Below are 20,821 nucleotides of genomic sequence, written 5' to 3' on the forward strand. Positions count from 1 at the left end.
TTTGGTAATTGATACCCGTCGAATTAGGTTTCAATTCATATGTTACCATTAATGGTGAAGTAGCCCTCTTTTTGATTTAGGAGTGCCTTATTCTATCTATCAAAGTCCTTCTTTGTCTATAGCTCGGGTCAGTACCCCACAATTTGCTTTGATTACTATCAAACAGTGGCGGTCTGCATCAATGGCTCTCACGTGAGCCATGTTACATTCCCAGGCAGGAACTGCTTAAGCTATTGATCTTTTGTTAATATGGAATCAATGCTTGTTTGGGTTCTCCTTAAATTTTGTTGGTTCAAGCTTTAACCATTTCAAGTTTAAATCTTGGTTTCATTTGTCTTGTTCCATGAGATCCACAACTTTCACTGTTAGTACATCCATACACTATTGTGGAATATGGGGTAACCATGATCACAAAAGCTGAGGGCTTAGAGGCACAGCCGCACAGGTGTATTTTATCTCTTCCAGACAAAAGTTGTCCTCACTCAAATGAGTTTGCTAATTGGACAAGCAGATTTATCTCCAAGATTCTTTAAGAAACAAACTTGGAGAATCATAGGAATTTCTCTAAAGTGTGCAAAAATCTATTAAAAAAAAATAATTAATTATGGAGTCTATTTAAAAACAATAAAGAATTGCCTTTGAAAAGACACACTTGAAAGGTCACTTAGGTTTATACAAACACTCTAAAACATTACATTGGTTTTTACTAACCGTTAAAGGGTGGAAAATCCTCATTTCTCTTGTTTTTACTGAAAATTCTAAAGTATTGTCACTAATTGTAATTGTTTGGCTCGAGCACGTATGAGATCTCTTGAATGGTTCTTGAGTGAGCACTTTGATAATGAACCAACGCTCAACCCCAAGATTTCACCTTTATGTTATATCACACTCAAGCAATACTCAACCGCCAAAATGAGAACTTTGTTTCCTGATCGACACTTTGTCTTCGCTTAAGCAAGCCACCAAAACATAGTTTTTCATTTGTTTTAATTTTCTCATTTGTTTTCCTGTCAAAGTAAGATCACACATTTATTAAAACCTACAATTGTATTACTATTACCTATATATGCAACAAACACTTGATAGTTATCCCTAACCAAACTCAGGTAGTTAGTCCTTAATTATCTACAATTAGGAAACAAAGAAGCACAATACTGTGGGTTGAAAATGGGGTAGGGTCGGGTTATGGAGGACTCGTTTCCACCATATCCCATATTCAAAATGAAAAAAAAAAAAAAAAAAAAAAAAAAAAAAAATACCGCCAAAATGAGAACTTTGTTTCCTGATCAACACTTTGTCTTCGCTAAAGCAAGCCACCAAAACATAGTTTTTCATTTGTTTTACTGTCAAAGTAAGATCACACATTTATTAAAACCTACAATTGTATTACTGTTACCTATATATGCAACAAACACTTGATAGTTATCCCTAACCAAACTCAGGTAGTTAGTCCTTAATTATCTACAATTAGGAAACAAAGAAGCACAATACTGTGGGTTGAAAATGGGGTAGGGTCGGGTTATGGAGGACTCGTTTCCACCATATCCCATATTCAAAATGGAAAAAAAAAAAACATAAGTGGAGTAAAAGTAGAGGTATATTGTCTTCTTTAATGAGATAATATCAACGTTGATGAGAGTAAGAAAAATAAGAGAAGAAAGGAAAGACCAACAATAAGAGCATTGAGAAAACACACGAGTGTTTTAGAAATAGTAATAGGATATATAACAATGATAAATCATGTGTGTGGGGGGAGGGGGGTGGGGTGGGGTAAGCAAGTGAGTAAGATCTGCCCCTACTCCATCCTCTTTTTAAGGTTGAAGAAAATCAATATAAGTATGATATGATTGATTTGGATCGAGATGAGATTTAAACCTTATATTTCTATTTTTGCTGTTATTGGTTTCATTGGATCATTTGCTAACATTGGTAAGCAAGCCATAAATTGGAATATGATTGGATGGATTTTTATCGAGGTTTTCTAATATGGTAACACATTAGGGTTGGGGTTGGCGGGACATTATCTACATACACTTCAGCTTATATGGCAGGCCGCCCATCCAATCACCATTTCGTCGGTGCCCACTGCCCCTCTCTCATTCGCTACCAACCAGCTCACACTATTAATCATTTATCTAATCCTTTGTCTTGCCATTCACAATTACTATTATACCCACGCTATCCTTCACCCAATATAAAAGTCAAATGAGTTAGATAACATAGTATTAACTCTCATACACGGCAGGTGGCAATTTGTGTTTTTGTAAAATGACAATTTTGCCCTTCTAAAGAAGACATGGTTTCGGTCAAATATTCATAAATAAAAATAAAAAATATAAAAATAAAAATTGCCTTCTTGATGTGAACCAATTGACCCACCTCAAAAAATTGGTCTTATTTGGCTAGCTAAAATAGTAAATTAATTAAATAAATATAAATATGCCTTGTGACACCTCAAAAGTTCTTTCATTTTAAATATATATTTCAATTAAAAGGCAGTCTCTCATAGAGGCTAATTTTTTTTAAAATGGGAAATTACAATTGTTAGCTGTTGTGTATGTGGCTGATGATTTACCACGGCTAATCTTTATAGAGTAAGTTCGCTCTTTGTCTTCTTCGTCTTATATTTTGTGTGTAATTGGGATAGGTTCAGATCAAACCCATGGAGCAAACATCCTCTATCCCACTATGAGCCTTTCATTTTATACTCCACCAAGTACTTTATGCGTCATTTTTTTTTTTTGGATACTTTAATTATTTTATAAGAAATTAAAAAAGACACATGGCAAGCTAAGATTAGAGAATAGAGGATTTTTATTTCGGACCCATGGAAATCCATTAAAGAAAGTTAGTTATTGAAAGTTGAGCATTATTTTCTATCTAAGTGTCCATTCTAATAAGTTAGGTTCCATTTTCTTAGAAATACACAATCTCTTTCTATATATAGAGACTGTTTAGGCAAGCTCTTATGAAACTTGTGTGTTTTAAAATATGTGTTTTAAAAACGTGATATTTGTTTAAAAGAAGCGTTTTAGTACTATTTATTTGAAACACAATTTTTTAAAGTCTTTAAAAATGCAAGTTTAGGTTGCAAAAACGCCTAACACACACACACACACCCATATAACTAAAAACAAGTTGGAAATTTTTTTTTCCTCTCACTTTCTCTGTCTCTCTCTTATTCAAAAGATCATTCTCAAGGGTTTCACGTTATACCCGAGTTTTGGAAATGCAAATATTCATAGTGTTTTGGTAGATCATATCATTGAATATAATAAGTGTAAGACAAGTCATACCAATCCTCTTCCATTTTCATACACAAATTCAATTCAATAAGGTATATTGGTAAATTTTTTCTTAAAACCCCTTCAATAATACTGTCTTCAAATTAAAATCCACTTGTTATGATTATGACTAAATAATTAAATCCATCATTACCTAATAATTTAAACTTTTAGGATAATTAATAATCTATCATGATATAAGAGCAATTGATCTTGAGCTTGAATCATGCCTCTGCTCTACCTCCTATTTAACAAGTTAAACATTCCATTTGTTAGGTTCTACTGATTAAGAAAGAGTTTCGTCAATCATCAACACCAAATGGATAAAATATTCCACCATTTTATATATGCAAGATTTGAATGTGATATATATTTTATTTTGTTAGTCCGATGTATGTGGGGGATATGGAGGGCGCACTGCACTACATCTGCCTTGTGCATGTGATGAACCATATTAAAGGTATACAGAGAGAGAGTTCAACAAGTGTTCCATTTGCACAAAGAAGGATTATTCTTGCTCTATTTGTTAGTTATTACTAGAAAAATATTATTGACTGTTTAATGGTTCATAAAGATGAAAGTTGCCAGAACATACTTGATATATTATACGATTCATATCACACATCACAATCACACTATATTTTGTACATATCTCACGTGATACTCGGATAAATAAATCAATATTTAGATCTAATCCAATGATTAGGTGACTAGCTAGGAATAGGATTAATCCCACTTGCATAAAATTCCCACCAAAGACATTTTTGAGTCCATTAATTAAAGAAAACAGTAATGGAAGGAAATCGATTATTGTCTTAGTCAATTAATTAAAACGATCATTATCTTAATAAAAATAAAATTATGGAATTGACCTCAAAGGTTTCTTATATTATTATATCAACAATGCCAAAGACACAACAAATTTCATAACTTTTAAAACAATATATTTATGCGTGATTAGTATAATCGATTTTATGTAAGATCATCAATGATGTCCTTTTTATTATACACCAATTAAAACTAAAGACAAAACTTAATTACAATACTTTAGGTACTATTCCTTAAATTCCTCATTTAAGATTGAACTGTGTGGCTACTTAACAAAAAAAAATACACTTTCATTCCATGAGAAAAAATTCACATGGCAAAATCTTAAAATGATGAACCTAAGAAACAACACATAAATATTGTATCTAAGTTTTTCCCTAAAACTAATCATCTTAGAAATTGTAAAAAAAAAAATGTTGTGTATATAAACTTTTTGTTATTATATATGATCAAAAAAGAAAAAAGAAAGGCATAAAGGACCAAAAATTGAGAGGGACCCAAATGGTAAAAATGGAAGTGTGTCCAAGTTAGCTAATGGTCTCATAGATATTTGGCAAGCTCTCCAAAAAGGGTAGCACTGGAAATCAACAAAACCCAACTTAAAGTACACAGATGCATACGTTCCCCTACTCTTAATTCAACATCTAAAAACCTCTCTCTCTCTCTCTCTCTCTCTCTCCACACACCCCATTATACCACCTCCACCACCACCCTCTCTTTCTTTCTTTCCTTGCATATACAATGGGAGGAAGAGATACATAAAAAAACAAAAGGTGGTGGTAGATTAGATAGATGCATGAGATTGAGCCACAACAAAACATAAATAGTAGACATAAATAAAAAATCTCTCTTTTTCACATAAACCACCACCTTACCTTCTCTTCCTAAATTCTAATCCTTTTTGCCTTTGGCACCAGATTTTTCCTCACCAACCCTCTTTGATTATCCTTGGGTTCCACGCTCCTCTTCAGGTATAATACAAAACAATGGTTCCCTTTTTCTAAAGTTCCTTGCTTTTGGTTGGAGTTAGTCCATGCTTGACTTGTCCAACTGGGTCTTTGCTCGTGAGCATTCTGCCCAGTTGACGCGCTTGACTCACTCACTGCAATGAAACGTTGCCTTTTTACATGTTTTGGCTTTCTGGGTTTTCTTCAATCTTGCGTTTTTGGCTTTGTTCAAGAGGGGTGTTGGTGTTTGGAGAATTGGGTTTGTCTTTACTGTACCAACTCCAAGAAAGGTGGTAGGTTAGTGGGGTTGACTTTGGTTTATAAGGTCATAGATTAGGAAATCCTCTCAAGGAAATCTTTTGGTGTTTGTTTTGGCTTCCTTAAATTCTAATCCTATGTCTTATGATGAGTGTTTTAGGTGTTTGTGTCGGCATTTTTTGTTTGTTTTTGGTTTTCTTGAACTTGTGTTATTATTTTTGGGTTTGAAGCTTTGTCACCCTCCTACTAACTTGTAATTGATACCAACTTCAGCAGCTCTGAAAGGGATAATTTTTATGTGTTTGTACTTGTTTGTTATTATTCTAGTCCATATGAGATTGGAATTCGCAGTTGGAATCAATGACATTGTTTCACCTGCATTTAAATCGAAGCCAAGCTGGGTTTTTTTTTTTTTAATGAACCTTCCAGGGGAAATTACTGTTAATATTTTCATCAATGTCTTCCTGTTGTAGTATTGTAGTGTTGTTGAGTACTTGAGATATATTATCTGGGGCATTGTAAGTGCGTGCCTTAAATATCAACTTTCTGCCATTCCTTTATAGCTTGTCGAGTTGAATTCAGAAATTGTAGTTGATACTAGAGTTAACACTACAAGATAGCCATGGCTGATCTTTCATCCCACCGATCAATCATATATGTAATGATTTCTGAGAAATTGCCCTTAATCTTTTGCTCATACTGTTTGAGTGTTTCAACAATTACATGACAATAAAATCTGAAACATTTTCATAGGGAGGAGTAGAAAATGGGTGTTGCACGCACACCCTGCCAATAACAGCAATCAGGCTTGTAAAGAAGAATTACTCCTTCCTGTAGTAATTTATTTAGGTTCTCTCCTTAAGATTATCCTATCATGTATTCATTGTGATGCATAAATAGCCAATGCTATTAATCTTAACCTTGGCCATAGGCAAATTATTAATCAACTAAATCTGCTGGTATAACACAATATGCATGGAGCATTTGATTGATGAGCAGATGAAAAATAAATAGAAACAAGGACTTGTATATTGAGTTAGGCTTTCTGCTAGTTGAAGTTATTCAAGTTGGAAACTTGCTTTCAAATGACATATTAGTAAGAGAAAATATGTAGGCAGAAGTCATTGTATTCTCCCACTATTTTTTTTTTGGTTTTGTGTGTATGTTTTGTAATGAATTTGGAGGAAGCTGTTGTTTTGCCCAATTAAGCATATACAAAATGTCTTTGCATCCATTTCCACAAAAGTACATTGCTATACCACTCCAGCATCATAGAGTAAAAAATTCACATCATATGTTGGCTATGCTGTTCTCTATACTTGTTTGTGACCCTTCAGATTTTTATTTTTATTTTTTATATTTATTCATCTTTATAATGTATAAGTGCTTATAAGTTGGAATAATTTCTTTAGAAAAGTTTTAATTAAATTCGAAGTGGTTCATCCTTATTAATAGCTGTCATTTTCATATATTTTTCCTTCTGAACTTGGTTCCATATTGTCATAATTGCTCTGCCTTAAGTGTAGGAGCTTGGTGATATATGAGAAGGGCCGTCCAGATAACTGTTGTGCATTAATTGGAATATCTGAATCAAACCATGGTGAGCTTACGAAGACGCAAGCTCCTTGGACTATGCTCTGGTAAGTCTTTATTGAAAATCTACTACATTGGAATGATTAAGTGCTTCTGTTGAATTCACCCTATACAGTTTGTCCCAACTCAGACTTACTAGCATGATATTTCATTTCAATTCATAGTTAGCATGATTTTTTATTAGAGTTTAAATATAAATACAATTTTCTTTCTTTGTATTGCTGCTTCTAAATACATTTACATTCTGATGAAATAGAGAAGTAAATAACAGTTTAAGTGTAATATAATTTGTTTATTCACCAAAGTTGATTGGCCTCTGCAGGTAAAAGTTCATTCATAGCTCCACTTCCTAGGTTTTTCAATGGAATTGCTCCTGAAATTTCTACTCATAATTCCAATCATGTCAGAGTGCATCCAGTGGCTCCAGCTAATGTAAACCAGCCAGTGGGGGTAAGAATTCAAGCCCTTATTTATTTAGTCACATGCATCATTTGTTTAAAAGAAAAAAAAAAAGGCACATGCATGAGATAGAGGCTAGAGCATTAAGGTTGTTGTTGTTGGTCTGCCTTGATACGAGTTTTTCTTCTCAATCTGTGCTATGTCTTGTAGATTTTGTCTGAAGTTTGTGTTATATGCACCACAGGGGAATTTGTATTGCTGTCCACAAAAAAAAACCACACGGAAATTTCATTGCGTAATTACTTCCACCGTAATTTTATGCACTGCATATTAGTTTTGTCACACTGCTTTGGTTATTTATATAAATGTTTTTGGATTGTTGAAGCAAAACGATTAGTTCTGGAAGTAAGGTATTCCAACCTCCAACCCAAAAGAAATTAGAAATGAAAAGAATTTAACATAGAAGAACTTACTCTGCAGCTTGATGACTTGGTTGGTAAAATTATAAGGATCTTCTGAATTAGGCAAAAAATGTACCGAAGTGATATGGAAAAGAATTCAATAATTATAATATCTCCATTTGCATCTAATTCTTGAATAAGTACAATAAATGCATCATTCCATAATAAATTTGGCTATCTCTAAGGAAGTAAGCTATGAGAAGGAATCTATTCTTTGGCTTGGGGGGGGGTGTGTGTTGGGAGGAGTAAGATGGAATAGGATCATCATAAGTACTACGTTGCCATTCCCCCATTAATTAAGATTTACTCCTTCAGTAAATATAATTGGAAAGATTTAGGCAGTAATGATTATATTTCCTCTCTTGTATTTGTGCATAGTATGCAATGTTATGGATTGCTTCCGTCTGTTAAGTAAGTAGTAAGGTACCGTAGTACATATTCAGGATATGATGAATCCACCACAGGCTCTTGGCAAGTCCATTGTGGACTGGAATTCTGTTTTAGCAAAAATTTTCCTCCGTATAACATTTTTTTAGATAGGATTGTCACAGCGCTGTTGTTTAGTTGTCAAAAATAAAAAGGTTTGGTATTTCAATTCCCTAGACTTGGTTTTCCACCCATGTCATTAGTTCCTAGTTACTTTGACCTAGAAGGTAAACAGAAGCGTGTTTTTGAATTATCTATTTTCTGTATATGGAAATTTATAATCCACCCTTTCTTGCTTTCTCTGGTGGAATAAATTGGCATGCAATAATCAGATATTCAATTATACATTCTTTATAATCAACATCTTGAAAAAATTCAGGCGCATTAATTTCATATAAATGTATATATCCAATATGCATACTACAAACTTACATTTTACCTTATTTGAATTTTCCCAGAATAGAATAGGACCTGGATCTTCAAATGGATCTGGTTCAAGCTCATCAAAAGAGCAGCCCATTCAACCAGTTGCAGGTTTGTTGATTCTGCAAATTATGTGTTGTATATATGCTTAGTTAACTATGTCAAAGTGGACTTAACATTGTTCATTCATGGCCTCTACAAGGGGCATCAGTATGTTGCACTTTTCTTTCAAATTTTCTTTGATAATCTATTAAATGGTCATGCTGAATGCCTAACAGACGCAAAAACTTCTTCCTTTTTTTTAATTTTATTTTTCAAATAATTTGGTTATGATCATGGTTTAAAAAACCGGAACAGTCAAAGAACAAGAAAAGAGTCTGATCTGGTTTTTAAAACCATGGGTATGATATGTTGGGGGAAAAGTATACACCCAAAGGATCTGAGACAAGGATAGACATAATGGAGAAGGTATGTGATACAAGTCATGCAACAAGGAAAAAAAATGGGCACATAGAATTATTATAGAACAAGATGAAATTGGTACAGTTTGACAAGGTTTTGAATTCTGTTCTGTTCCGGTCGGAACAGCCGCAATTTTCCATTATGGAGCTTAGATCGGTGCAAAAGGCCCCTCTGTTCTGTATCTTCCCAAATGCAGGACTATTCCGGCCCGTACTGGTGTTCCTGCCCAGATTCCGGCGTTCCTGACCGAAATGAATTTGTGGGTAAATATGACAGATTGTGAGAAAAAATGAGATTAGCATGGTGAGAAAAATACAATAAATAAAAAGAAGAAGAAGATGGGAACATAGATTCAGAGTCACAGTGAGATTGTGAGAATGAAAAGCAATTATGAGCCCATTGATGTCGTGCTTAATCTGTCAAATGGAGAGGAACTTGTTTTGTGACGGAGAAGCTCGCATTGATAATAACAGTTATGTCTCAAACTTTCTCTTTTGAAGGTCTGCCTACTTCAATGTACTTTCTCTTTTGAAGGTCTGCCTACTTCAATGTTCAAACTGAGAGAGCAAAGTGAGATGAGAAGAAGTAAAATACAAAGAGGGGAATGAGATCAGATGAGAGAAGTCAATATGTTGTAGGAGTTGGAACTTGGAAATTTCTTGGAAGGTTCGTTGTTTACAAATGCCCCCAACATCTATGTTTACTTATGAAATAACCAAACTTGCCTTTTCTTAATAATTAATCCAATCACTTTATTAGGAATTTTTCTAAAACTCTATATTAAATTCATTAATGTATATAATTTAAATTTAATAATATAGAATAGCCATTAAAAAAAATTAACAATAGTAGTAGTAGTATTAATAATAATAATAAGTAATACATTTTTAATAATGATGTATATATATATATACACACACACGGTGCATAATCCTGAAACGGTGCACCGGTACACACCAGTACTAGAACATTTCGTTCTAGTAACCAATCCAAAACACTCTCCGGAATGGAATTCAAAACTTGACTACCTTCATAAAAAATCCTCCCTTTGAACTCTTCAAATCCCTTTCGTTTGTGTAAGTGTCAGTACAATTTTTTGTAGTATTTAATGATTGCGGTGTGTGTTCATTCTTTGGGTAAAAAGTTCAAGGATCTCCTAGACCAAGGTTTAATATAATCTCAACATTTTTATGAGTTTTTATTTTTTATTTTTAAATGTACTTATTTTTTAGATGAGGGAATTAGCCATACTTCACATCCATAGAGCAAGCATGCTTTTAATCTTTTCTCAACCTATATGCTCTCTTTTTTCTTTTTTTTCCTTTCCAACTCCTAGTTGAATATCTCTTTCGAAGAAACTGGGCAGTTGTTCTTTAATTTTTTACTGCTTTTGCTTGCTCACTTTTGCCACAATTAGGACATCACTATTATCCTTTAGATATGCCTCAAGATTGGAATCCCAATCTTTGCATTATTGTAAAAGATTGTTTAACACCAACTGAATAGCTCTTCTTTTAGGGATATAACATCAAGATACAAAAATATCGTATGCTGTCATCATATAAAGCTGTTTAATCATCGTAGCAGTCTTTTAATGTAAAATATTAGAAACTAGTACTTTCCTCTCAAATGGTCATCCTCATTTTACAAGTATCAAATGGTGAATTTGATTTATTGATCTGTAGTTCTAGACGATATCTTTTATGAACTTAGTCACATTATATTTGTCATGAAAGACATATCATTAGGAACTTGATCCTGTTTAATCAGTCACTATCAAGGAAATTGTTATGGCATTATGCTTTGGAGAGAGGCTTTATGGAGAGGGGTGGTGGGTAAAAAATATGGTAGCATGTGGGGGTTGGTGTTCTATAAGGACAAGTTGGGGAAATTTTTTCACTGCGTTAGTTTTGAGGTGGGTGTGGGCTTTATGGTCAAATTCTGGCATGATTCATGTTGTGGTGATCAAAATTTGAAGGAGGATTTTCCAGAATTATTTCATATTGTGAGTAATAAGGAGGCTTCAGTGGTAGACTACTTGCAAAACTCTGATGACAACATCCTCTGGGACGTTACTTTTTTCAGAACAGTGCAAGCTTTGGAGCTGGAGTCCCTAACATCTTTCATGGATCTAATTCACTCTACCAAACTGGGAAGAAGTGGTGAGGATAAATTATGTTGGAACCCATCTAAATGCAGAGTATTTGAAGTTGAATCGTACTAAAGAGTGTTACATCCTACAGGAGGTTTGTCTTTCTCTTAGAAAAGTATTTGGAAGCTCAAAGTCCCAACTAGAGTGGCTTTCATTTTATGGACAGTAGCACTGGGGAGAATCCTAACTACTGATAACTTGAGGAAACAAAGGAATAAAGTTGTTGATTGGTGTTGTATGTGCCAGACAAGTAGAGAAACTACAGAAAATTTGCTTCTTCATTGTGACATTGCCAGCGAACTATAAAATATGGTTTTCAGTCTCTTTGGGGTTTAATGGGTTATGCCTTGTGGTGTAGTTGAGCTTTAAGCAAGTTGGCCGGGCCAGTTGGTCAACATCAATAGTATAGAGATTTGGAAGGCAATCCCTCGTTGTCTCATGTGGTGTGTTTGGAGAGAGAAAAATGCTAGGAGCATTGAAGGGTGTGAAATATCTGTTTTGTACCTGAAACTTTTATTCTTCAAATCTTTATTTTAGTGAATGAATGTTTCAGAATTTTTTTTCTTTGTCAATTTACTTAGATGGTTGTAATTTTAGATCTTAATTGTTGGTGTATCTCTTGTATACTTCCCATGTGCATGGATTAAGACCCTTTTGTGCTTTTTAACGAATTGTTTACTTATAAAAAAATGCCATATGAATTTTCAGGAAAATGCTATATTGTTTTGTCAGAATTTAGTGCTTTATTTTTCTCACTGTAAACAACTTCTTTCCATGATAAATTCATAAAGATTTATACCTCATAATTATGAAAATTTGACAATTTGGAAATATTGGTTCATGGATAATTATAGGTTTTGGAGGATTATCATTACAAAAATCATCCAATGACACATATCCAATATTGCACATGTTGCATGTGTGAGTGAACTGAGATGATCAGTCCGATCTGAGTTTGACCCTGTGCATTATAGCATCCTGGCATGTGAGATGCTTATATGATCTGAGTTTGGCCCTTTATTTGTAAACTTTTGGGTGCAAAATATAGGAGTTTTTGCGCATGCTGTACTTTTGACTTATGTTACTGCCGGAATTTTCTATTTGTAGGGCCACCAATTAAACGCAGAAAGCGACACAGGAGAAAGCATTTTCAAAACCAAGAACCATGTCTCATGAGAGGTGTCTATTTCAAAAATATGAAATGGCAGGCAGCAATAAAAGTTGATAAGAAACAAATTCACTTGGGAACAGTTGGTTCGCAAGAAGAGGCCGCCCGTTTGTATGACAGGTAGTTCTCTGAATTCATCTTTTTTTTTTCTTTTTTCCTTTTTAATTGAAAAAGGGGTAGGAGAGGCGATGAAAGGTGGCTTCCCTACCTGAGCATGGCCATATTGTTATTTGCAGGAAGCCTAATAATAGTAAAGTAATTTTCCTCAGTTAGGAACAAGATTGTATCTTTTCAGAATCCTTTTTTGTACCTCACCTCATCTTGCTGAAGTTGTCTATATTTTCTACTTGTCAATGAAATTTTGTCATGTTAGCAACAAGGCTGAAAGTATTATTTTCTAATTTCAGTCTCATTCTTAAAACTTCCTTTCTCAACTTATTGATCAGTTGATAAAAAAATTTGTAGTTAACGTGAGTTGTGGCCTGTCAACTAGTAGGGTTCAGTGACTTATGGTAATGTCAAAAATAGTTAGTGATATATTTTCCTTACGAGACATCATTTTGGCCTTTACAATTCAATGGAGCTCATGGTGACAAAAATTAAAGGAGTCCACTAGATCAATTACTAATGTGTCTCACTTATTCTATTTACTTGTTGCTTGTATATTTTTCTAGTTTCTGTACAAACTATTATTATGAGTTTTTATTTACCTAATATTTCATTTGGAAATACAAATATTAAAAAGAAGTAGATGTATTTAGAGCTTTTGTTGCTTATGAGAAGTGCAAAAGGTATCTGAGGAGTGGTAGTGTCCAATGAATAGTATCAAACTTCTTGAGGGAGATGTGAGTCTTTCATAGGCTATCACAAGTCAGAAAACCGTGACCCCTTCTTGTGCAATTAGCTGAAAAAATCTCAAGTCTATTGTTTTATTGGTCTTTGTTGCACTTACACTCAATTCAACTATGCCTGAATACCATTTACATTGGGGTCAGCTCTATGGATCCTCATCAACTGGTTGGAATACTTGTTGCATGTTTGCCTTAAACCTAAACCTATTGATTCCTTTGTATATTTTAAGTGATTTTCTATAAGAAGTTAATCTACTTTTTCAATTATTGTTGCTAGACAAATGCCAGTTGATGGGAGCTAAAAACTAAAAAATATGAAAAAAGAGTCTCCAATAATAATCATAGAATTTATATTTTATTTTTCTTTCTATTTTCTAACTGAAGTTGGTTAAGGAGCTCCTCTCACTGACTAAAGAGATTAAACCTATGTATGCCTGTTTTCCCTTTCTTTTGACAACACATGAATGAAATCTGTGTTGACCGAGATATCCATTAAGAGAAAAGGAACTAGGTACATTGAGTACCTTCCCTCATCACATTAGCATTGTACAAACACCCTTGAAATTATCATTCAATGACTCCAAAGCAAAAATATGTTACTTATTTCTCTCACTCACAAATCATTCAAGCAGAAACACCAGTTTTCTCATGTAATCAACTATTACATATTAATGGTGGTCTTTGCCAGTTTCATGTGTGCTAAAATCTATAGGCTGAGAGGAAAATGAGGTAATTTGTTACTGATGATTTGGGTAAGCATTATCTGTAAAAATTGATTAAGATTTGGGTAAGCATTATCTGTAAAAATTGATTAAGGTATGTTTAAACTTATTATTCCCTTTGTTTATATCCAGAGCTGCTTTCATGTGCGGAAGGGAACCTAACTTTGAGCTTGTAGTTCTCTGAATTCATCTTTTTTTTTTTTTTTTTTTTTTTCCTTTTTAATTGAAAAAGGGGTAGGAGAGGCGATGAAAGGTGGCTTCCCTACCTGAGCATGGCCATATTGTTATTTGCAGGAAGCCTAATAATAGTAAAGTAATTTTCCTCAATTAGGAACAAGATGGTATCTTTTCAGAATCCTTTTTTGTACCTCACCTTATCTTGCTGAAGTTGTCTATATTTTCTACTTGTCAATGAAATTTTGTCATGTTAGCAACATGGCTGAAAGTATTATTTTCTAATTTCAGTCTCATTCTTAAAACTTCCTTTCTCAACTTATTGATCAGTTGATAAAAAAATTTGTAGTTAACGTGAGTTGTGGCCTGTCAACTAGTAGGGTTCAGTGACTTATGGTAATGTCAAAAATAGTTAGTGATATATTTTCCTTACGAGACATCATTTTGGCCTTTACAATTCAATGGAGCTCATGGTGACAAAAATTAAAGGAGTCCACTAGATCAATTACTAATGTGTCTCACTTATTCTATTTACTTGTTGCTTGTATATTTTTCTAGTTTCTGTACAAACTATTATTATGAGTTTTTATTTACCTAATATTTCATTTGGAAATACAAATATTAAAAAGAAGTAGATGTATTTAGAGCTTTTGTTGCTTATGAGAAGTGCAAAAGGTATCTGAGGAGTGGTAGTGTCCAATGAATAGTATCAAACTTCTTGAGGGAGATGTGAGTCTTTCATAGGCTATCACAAGTCAGAAAACCGTGACCCCTTCTTGTGCAATTAGCTGAAAAAATCTCAAGTCTATTGTTTTATTGGTCTTTGTTGCACTTACACTCAATTCAACTATGCCTGAATACCATTTACATTGGGGTCAGCTCTATGGATCCTCATCAACTGGTTGGAATACTTGTTGCATGTTTGCCTTAAACCTAAACCTATTGATTCCTTTGTATATTTTAAGTGATTTTCTATAAGAAGTTAATCTACTTTTTCAATTATTGTTGCTAGACAAATGCCAGTTGATGGGAGCTAAAAACTAAAAAATATGAAAAAAGAGTCTCCAATAATAATCATAGAATTTATATTTTATTTTTCTTTCTATTTTCTAACTGAAGTTGGTTAAGGAGCTCCTCTCACTGACTAAAGAGATTAAACCTATGTATGCCTGTTTTCCCTTTCTTTTGACAACACATGAATGAAATCTGTGTTGACCGAGATATCCATTAAGAGAAAAGGAACTAGGTACATTGAGTACCTTCCCTCATCACATTAGCATTGTACAAACACCCTTGAAATTATCATTCAATGACTCCAAAGCAAAAATATGTTACTTATTTCTCTCACTCACAAATCATTCAAGCAGAAACACCAGTTTTCTCATGTAATCAACTATTACATATTAATGGTGGTCTTTGCCAGTTTCATGTGTGCTAAAATCTATAGGCTGAGAGGAAAATGAGGTAATTTGTTACTGATGATTTGGGTAAGCATTATCTGTAAAAATTGATTAAGATTTGGGTAAGCATTATCTGTAAAAATTGATTAAGGTATGTTTAAACTTATTATTCCCTTTGTTTATATCCAGAGCTGCTTTCATGTGCGGAAGGGAACCTAACTTTGAGCTTTCTGAGGAGGAGAAGCAAGAACTTCGGAAATTCAAGTGGGAAGAATTCTTGGCGATAACTCGTCATGCCATTACTAGTAAAAGTAATCTTTCCTTACTAGACTTTGTCATAATTATCTTGAAGTGTATGTCCCTTGGATCTTGAATTGGTTTCCTTACTGTATAAAAAATTTCAGAACACAAGAGAAGGCTTGGGGCAGGATCACAGAGGAGGTCTGAGTCTCCGTTGCAGAACAGCGACTGGGATGGCAAGCCAGAAGTCAATGGCCATTCGACTTCAGAAGATATGGAGCCAGACACATCTGCCTCTTGAAAACCACAATCAAGAACAACACCGAATTTTCTAGTTCTAACAGTAAAGTTCTAGCTGATAGGCTCCAATTTTTGTTTTATAAAGGCCCACTCTAGGGTCAATCATGGTAGATTTCATTGTCTCATGGTAAGCAAATTCTTCTTGCTTTAAACCAATAAAGAATTCCATATTGGATGCATCATAGTCATTAATCAGCATCATCTTCAGTTGGATGAACCCGTGCGCAGATATAATTCTCTTTCCTGAAGTTGAAGCTTAAACTACATTCAAACTTATTATAAGCTGTTCATGTAGGAAAAGCTTCTTGAGAAATTTGGTAGAGTAGTTCCTATTGGCAGTAATTTATCTGCTATTTACATCATTGTATACTGAATTCATGCACTACCAATACCGGTATGCAATTATTAACTAATATAATTTATAGATCAATGTGTGCTGATGTGAACATTCCATCTGGCTAATGATCAGTAATAGAAAGAAAGCTGCAACATGGAATTTCATAATTAGACTTTATTGCAGTGTACTCTATAGTTACAAGCTATTGTGTTTAATTGGCCCAATTTTATCTGATGTCCCTGAAGGAACTGGTGGCTTATGACAAGTAAGGGATTTTGAGGGGGAGGTGAAGGGGGAGGACTTAGTGGAGATTGCCCATGGAAAAAAGTACTTAAAAAAAAAAAAAAAGCATCCAGGTCCAAATCCAATACTCTCAAATATTGATGTATAAAGGAACGAAAACAAAAAATGTAGTAAAGAAATAGGTAAAATCATATGTCTAATGTAATAATTGTAAAATGGAACTAGATACAAGCTCTTTGAAAAATAGATATGCCCATTGTGTTGTGTACGAGAGATGTTAAGGAATTTTGGACGAGGCAAACCCAATGAGACTGGGCCCAGTCCAATCTTTTAGCAAGAGTCCCTTGGTTTCCTATGTGTGATTGTCCATAACTTCTAATTACTACCCGTGTCAAAATATATAAATATGGTAGAGTGTTAGTGTGTTACCAATGTGAATTACAGTATGTAAATATAAGGGAGAAAATCATTCATCTCTCTCTCTCTCTGAGTCTCTGTAGATTTGTGTGTTTTATTGAAGTAGCAATCATAACCTCAAACAAAGATATGGATTTGTTGTTGATAATTTGATACAGCAATTAAGTAGATTCTAGAGGTTAGTATTTGTCTTCTTTCATTATCAAAAGTGAAGGTTAGATATGTAAGATTTAGTGAGAGGATTTGCACTTGGCAGTTCAATCCATGTACCATATTGAACTTTGTCAGCCAAAATGCATTCTAGCTATAATGCCTATGCCTATGTTGTATTAAAGCTAGTGAGTAAATTGAAAAAAAATAATTTTGAAAAAATTTGCCTTTGCCAATGCTATGAGCACTCAGGCACTCCAATCCAAATCCATTTTTTAAACAAATCGACCAGCACTATATCTATAAATCAATAAATTAAACAAAAATAAATAAATAAATAAATAACCCTACATCCAGTTTTGTATCACTAATAAAAAAAATTTGCAAAATATTACCGTGCTCAATAACAATACAAATTATAACTCTCTCTCTCTCTCTCTCTCTCTCTCTCTCTCTCTCTTTTGATAATCACAGGCCGAATTGGCTTTGTGGGATTTGGTTGCGAGTTAGAATGGCAACGAGACAAATATGGGGTGAGTTTTCTATTCCTAGCCCCAATCCTAGTGAGCACCCATCTCAGTCATATAACATTAAAAGTAATAAATTAAACCATGAAATTTCAAAAAATAATAAATTAAATCTTATAATTTTAAAAGTAAAAAAATAAACTCTAAAATTCAAAAGAGTAATAAAAATTCAATCCCTAACCTATATTAAACCATAAATTTTGTTCCACTTAAATGGTTAAGTCTAAATTATTATTTTTTAAATTATATGATTTAATTTTTTACTTTAACTATGGGGGTTTAATTTTTACAAATATTTGTTTGTGTGTGTTTATATTTGTGCATTTTTACATAATTAAAGAGTGTCTGCAACATACTAGTAAAAGTTTTGCCCAAATTATACATCCAAAATTATTTTTTTCTTTTTTTCTTTTAAGAAAAAAACATTATCAGACAAAACTACTTACCGTTTGGAGTGTTAATCAAACTCACCGATCAGAAAAAACTAATCAAATCTAACCAAACACGATGCTTAGGCTTGGTTTTTTGTGGGTTGGTGGGTTAAATCGGGTTCTAATATTTTGTTAGCCTTGAGTTGGGTTGGTCTAAGTCGATTGTTTTTTCAACTCAACCCACAAATATGTAAGTTCATTTTAATATATATATATATATATATATATTAATTTTTGAGTTTTATTAATTATGTGAATTGTAATAATCTATTGAAAAATAACTATTGCTCTTCAACTCAACCCACAAATATGTAAGTTCATTTTAATATATATATATATATATATATATTAATTTTTGAGTTTTATTAATTATGTGAATTGTAATAATCTATTGAAAAATAACTATTGCTCAAATAGTTGGTAAAAATCTTTCAAGGTATGAAACATGTAAATACAAAAACATTGATCCAAACCAATCTAACTTGTTGGGTTGGTTTTTTACATATGTGATGGGTTGAAAATTTTTTCCCAAAATCTCGTCGAATTTGATTGAAAAGACATTCCAATCCAACCAATACATATTTTTACTTATAGTCAATAATTTTAGTAATTATGAAAGAAGTTGAACCATAACATTACTAAATAACCAATTTGCCTTTGTCCCAATTTTTTTTTTCTATTATTTATTTATAAAGCCATCTTCCCAATAACTTAAGTTGATAATAAAAACAAAAAGTTTCTCTGTCTCTGAGAATGCTCTCTCTAGCTTCTCTTAAACAGTAGAATTGGGGTCCCTTCTTAACGGAGGTGTGATAGTATTCCTCGAAATAACAACGTTATTTCAGGATTTGTGGGTGTTTTTTTTCAAGGGAACTTGGGATACACTTGAGGTTTTTTATATAGGTTTTTCTCACTTTTTTTCCTGCCGTGATTTCCTATTCTCCACTACCAATTTCTTCATTCTTGCCTACTACAACTATGGATGATTTGACTACCAATTGGAACCGCCTCACCCTGTCTGACAAAGAAGGGCCGGGCTGCTGTCTTGATGACGAAGAGAGTACTCAAGAATTTATCATTGCGGCAAAATTGTTAACAAAAAGGGCGCTGAATATTGATGCCTTAGCAAAAACCTTCATTCCACTATGGCGCTCTAGAAACGGTTTCAAGGTCCGTAACTTGGGTAATCATGAAGTGCTGTTCGTTTTTGATAATGAAGTAGAGGTCAACAAAGTGCTCCAAAGTCAGCCATGGAGCTTCGACAAGCACCTGATGATCATGGAGAGGTACGATAAAAATTCCAACACTGAGGAATTGAAGTTTGATAAGACGACCTTTTGGGTGCAAGTTCATGGTCTTCCCATTAAGTTCATGAATTTGAAAGCAGCTGAGAAAATTTGTGCTGTTCTTGGCAAAGTTATACCTACTGTCAATCCAAATGACGCGGAGGGTGGTAATTTCATTCGAGTCAGAGTTTCAATGGACGTTACTGTTCCTTGATGCCGTGGTCGACTTGTATCATTGGGCAGAGAAAAAGATGTATGGATCTCTTTTAAATATGAGCGCCTACCGAATATTTGCCATTGGTGCGGCTGTTTTGATCATGATGATAGGGACTGCGAGATATGGTTGAGCAGTGAAGGTACTCTTTCACAGGAACAAAAGCAATTTGGACTTGGTCTAAGGGCAGCACCCTTTTCACCCACGAGAAAGAATGTTCTCTCAATCCCAGGTTTCTACAAACTCAGGCAGAATTCAATCAAGTCCCCAGTAACTTCTGCTAGAACTGAGACAGGTGCCCAGGATTTTGAAAAGGAGATGGTCAGTGAGCCATCAGCTGAAGCGGGGCTGAAACCACCACCAAACGGCCGCGACGGTGATTGGGAAGCAGGGATTAATGGTTCGGCTGAGGTGTCTAAACAGAATTTAAAGCAAACCATTACTCTCCATAACTCACCTCCTATAGTTACGTTACAAGCTGAAACTGTAGAGCCCACCATCCATGAATCACTCACACCCACACAGAGCAATGATTTGCAACTTAAAGAAATAGATGAGGCTTTAAATGTGATTGATTCCGAAAAGTATTCTGCCCAAAATGGTAACCATGCTGCTCCTTTATTTCCGGAATTAAACACAATCAATGCTCCACCCGTTGTCAAACTCTCAGCACTTCCAAACTAAAAAGGAAACCTCCCAGCGCAATTACACTCGGATTCAAGTCCGAATTTAATTCACACGAATGAGCATCAAGATGCACATGACATGCATGGAAGTCCTAGGGTTTCCTTGCACCCAAAAGCACTAAAGTGGACAAGGTTTGACAGGAAAAGCAAACCTGTTGGTGAATCCCCGGATGAAGTTTTTGCAAGTTGTGGGAAAAGATCAACATCACCAACTGACAACCACTCTGAGTTACCTAACAAGCGTCAGCAGGTTTCAAGGAGTAAGGATTATGATATTTCTGAAGTGGTGGAGGCTGATATTCAGCCCCGCCAATCACAATGAATTGCCTAGTGTGGAACTGTCGTGGGCTTGGGAACCTGCGTACAGGGAAGGAGCTTGGAGAAATTATCCGGGCAAAAGATCCCTCTGTCGTGTTTATAGCCGAGACACTGGCAGACGAAG

The 20,821-nt window shown here is 34.2% G+C and overlaps 1 protein-coding gene across 4 annotated transcripts; it reads left to right on the forward strand.

Moving 5' to 3' along the window:
- Positions 1-4,738: 4,738 nt before the first annotated feature.
- LOC112004993 (ethylene-responsive transcription factor-like protein At4g13040) lies at positions 4,739-16,518 on the forward strand. 4 transcript variants are annotated; one of them, XM_065783101.1, is made up of 7 exons: positions 4,739-5,083; positions 6,839-6,957; positions 7,233-7,360; positions 8,655-8,730; positions 12,341-12,521; positions 15,738-15,859; positions 15,953-16,518. In XM_065783101.1, exons 2-7 carry the CDS (start codon positions 6,915-6,917, stop codon positions 16,087-16,089), a joined length of 687 nt encoding a protein of 228 aa, XP_065639173.1. In that variant the 5' UTR covers positions 4,739-5,083; positions 6,839-6,914; the 3' UTR covers positions 16,090-16,518. The 4 variants fall into 4 exon arrangements, with proteins under 4 accessions (XP_065639173.1, XP_065639172.1, XP_065639174.1 ...); XM_065783100.1 differs by having other exon boundaries at positions 4,740-5,083; positions 6,844-6,957; XM_065783102.1 differs by lacking the exon at positions 4,739-5,083 and adding an exon at positions 5,134-5,356 and having other exon boundaries at positions 6,844-6,957.
- The last annotated feature ends 4,303 nt before the right edge of the window (positions 16,519-20,821 follow it).

Source organism: Quercus suber, unplaced genomic scaffold (genome assembly GCF_002906115.3).
Source record: "Quercus suber isolate HL8 unplaced genomic scaffold, Cork oak 2.0 scaffold_328, whole genome shotgun sequence".
NCBI classification, from domain to species: Eukaryota; Viridiplantae; Streptophyta; class Magnoliopsida; order Fagales; family Fagaceae; genus Quercus; species Quercus suber.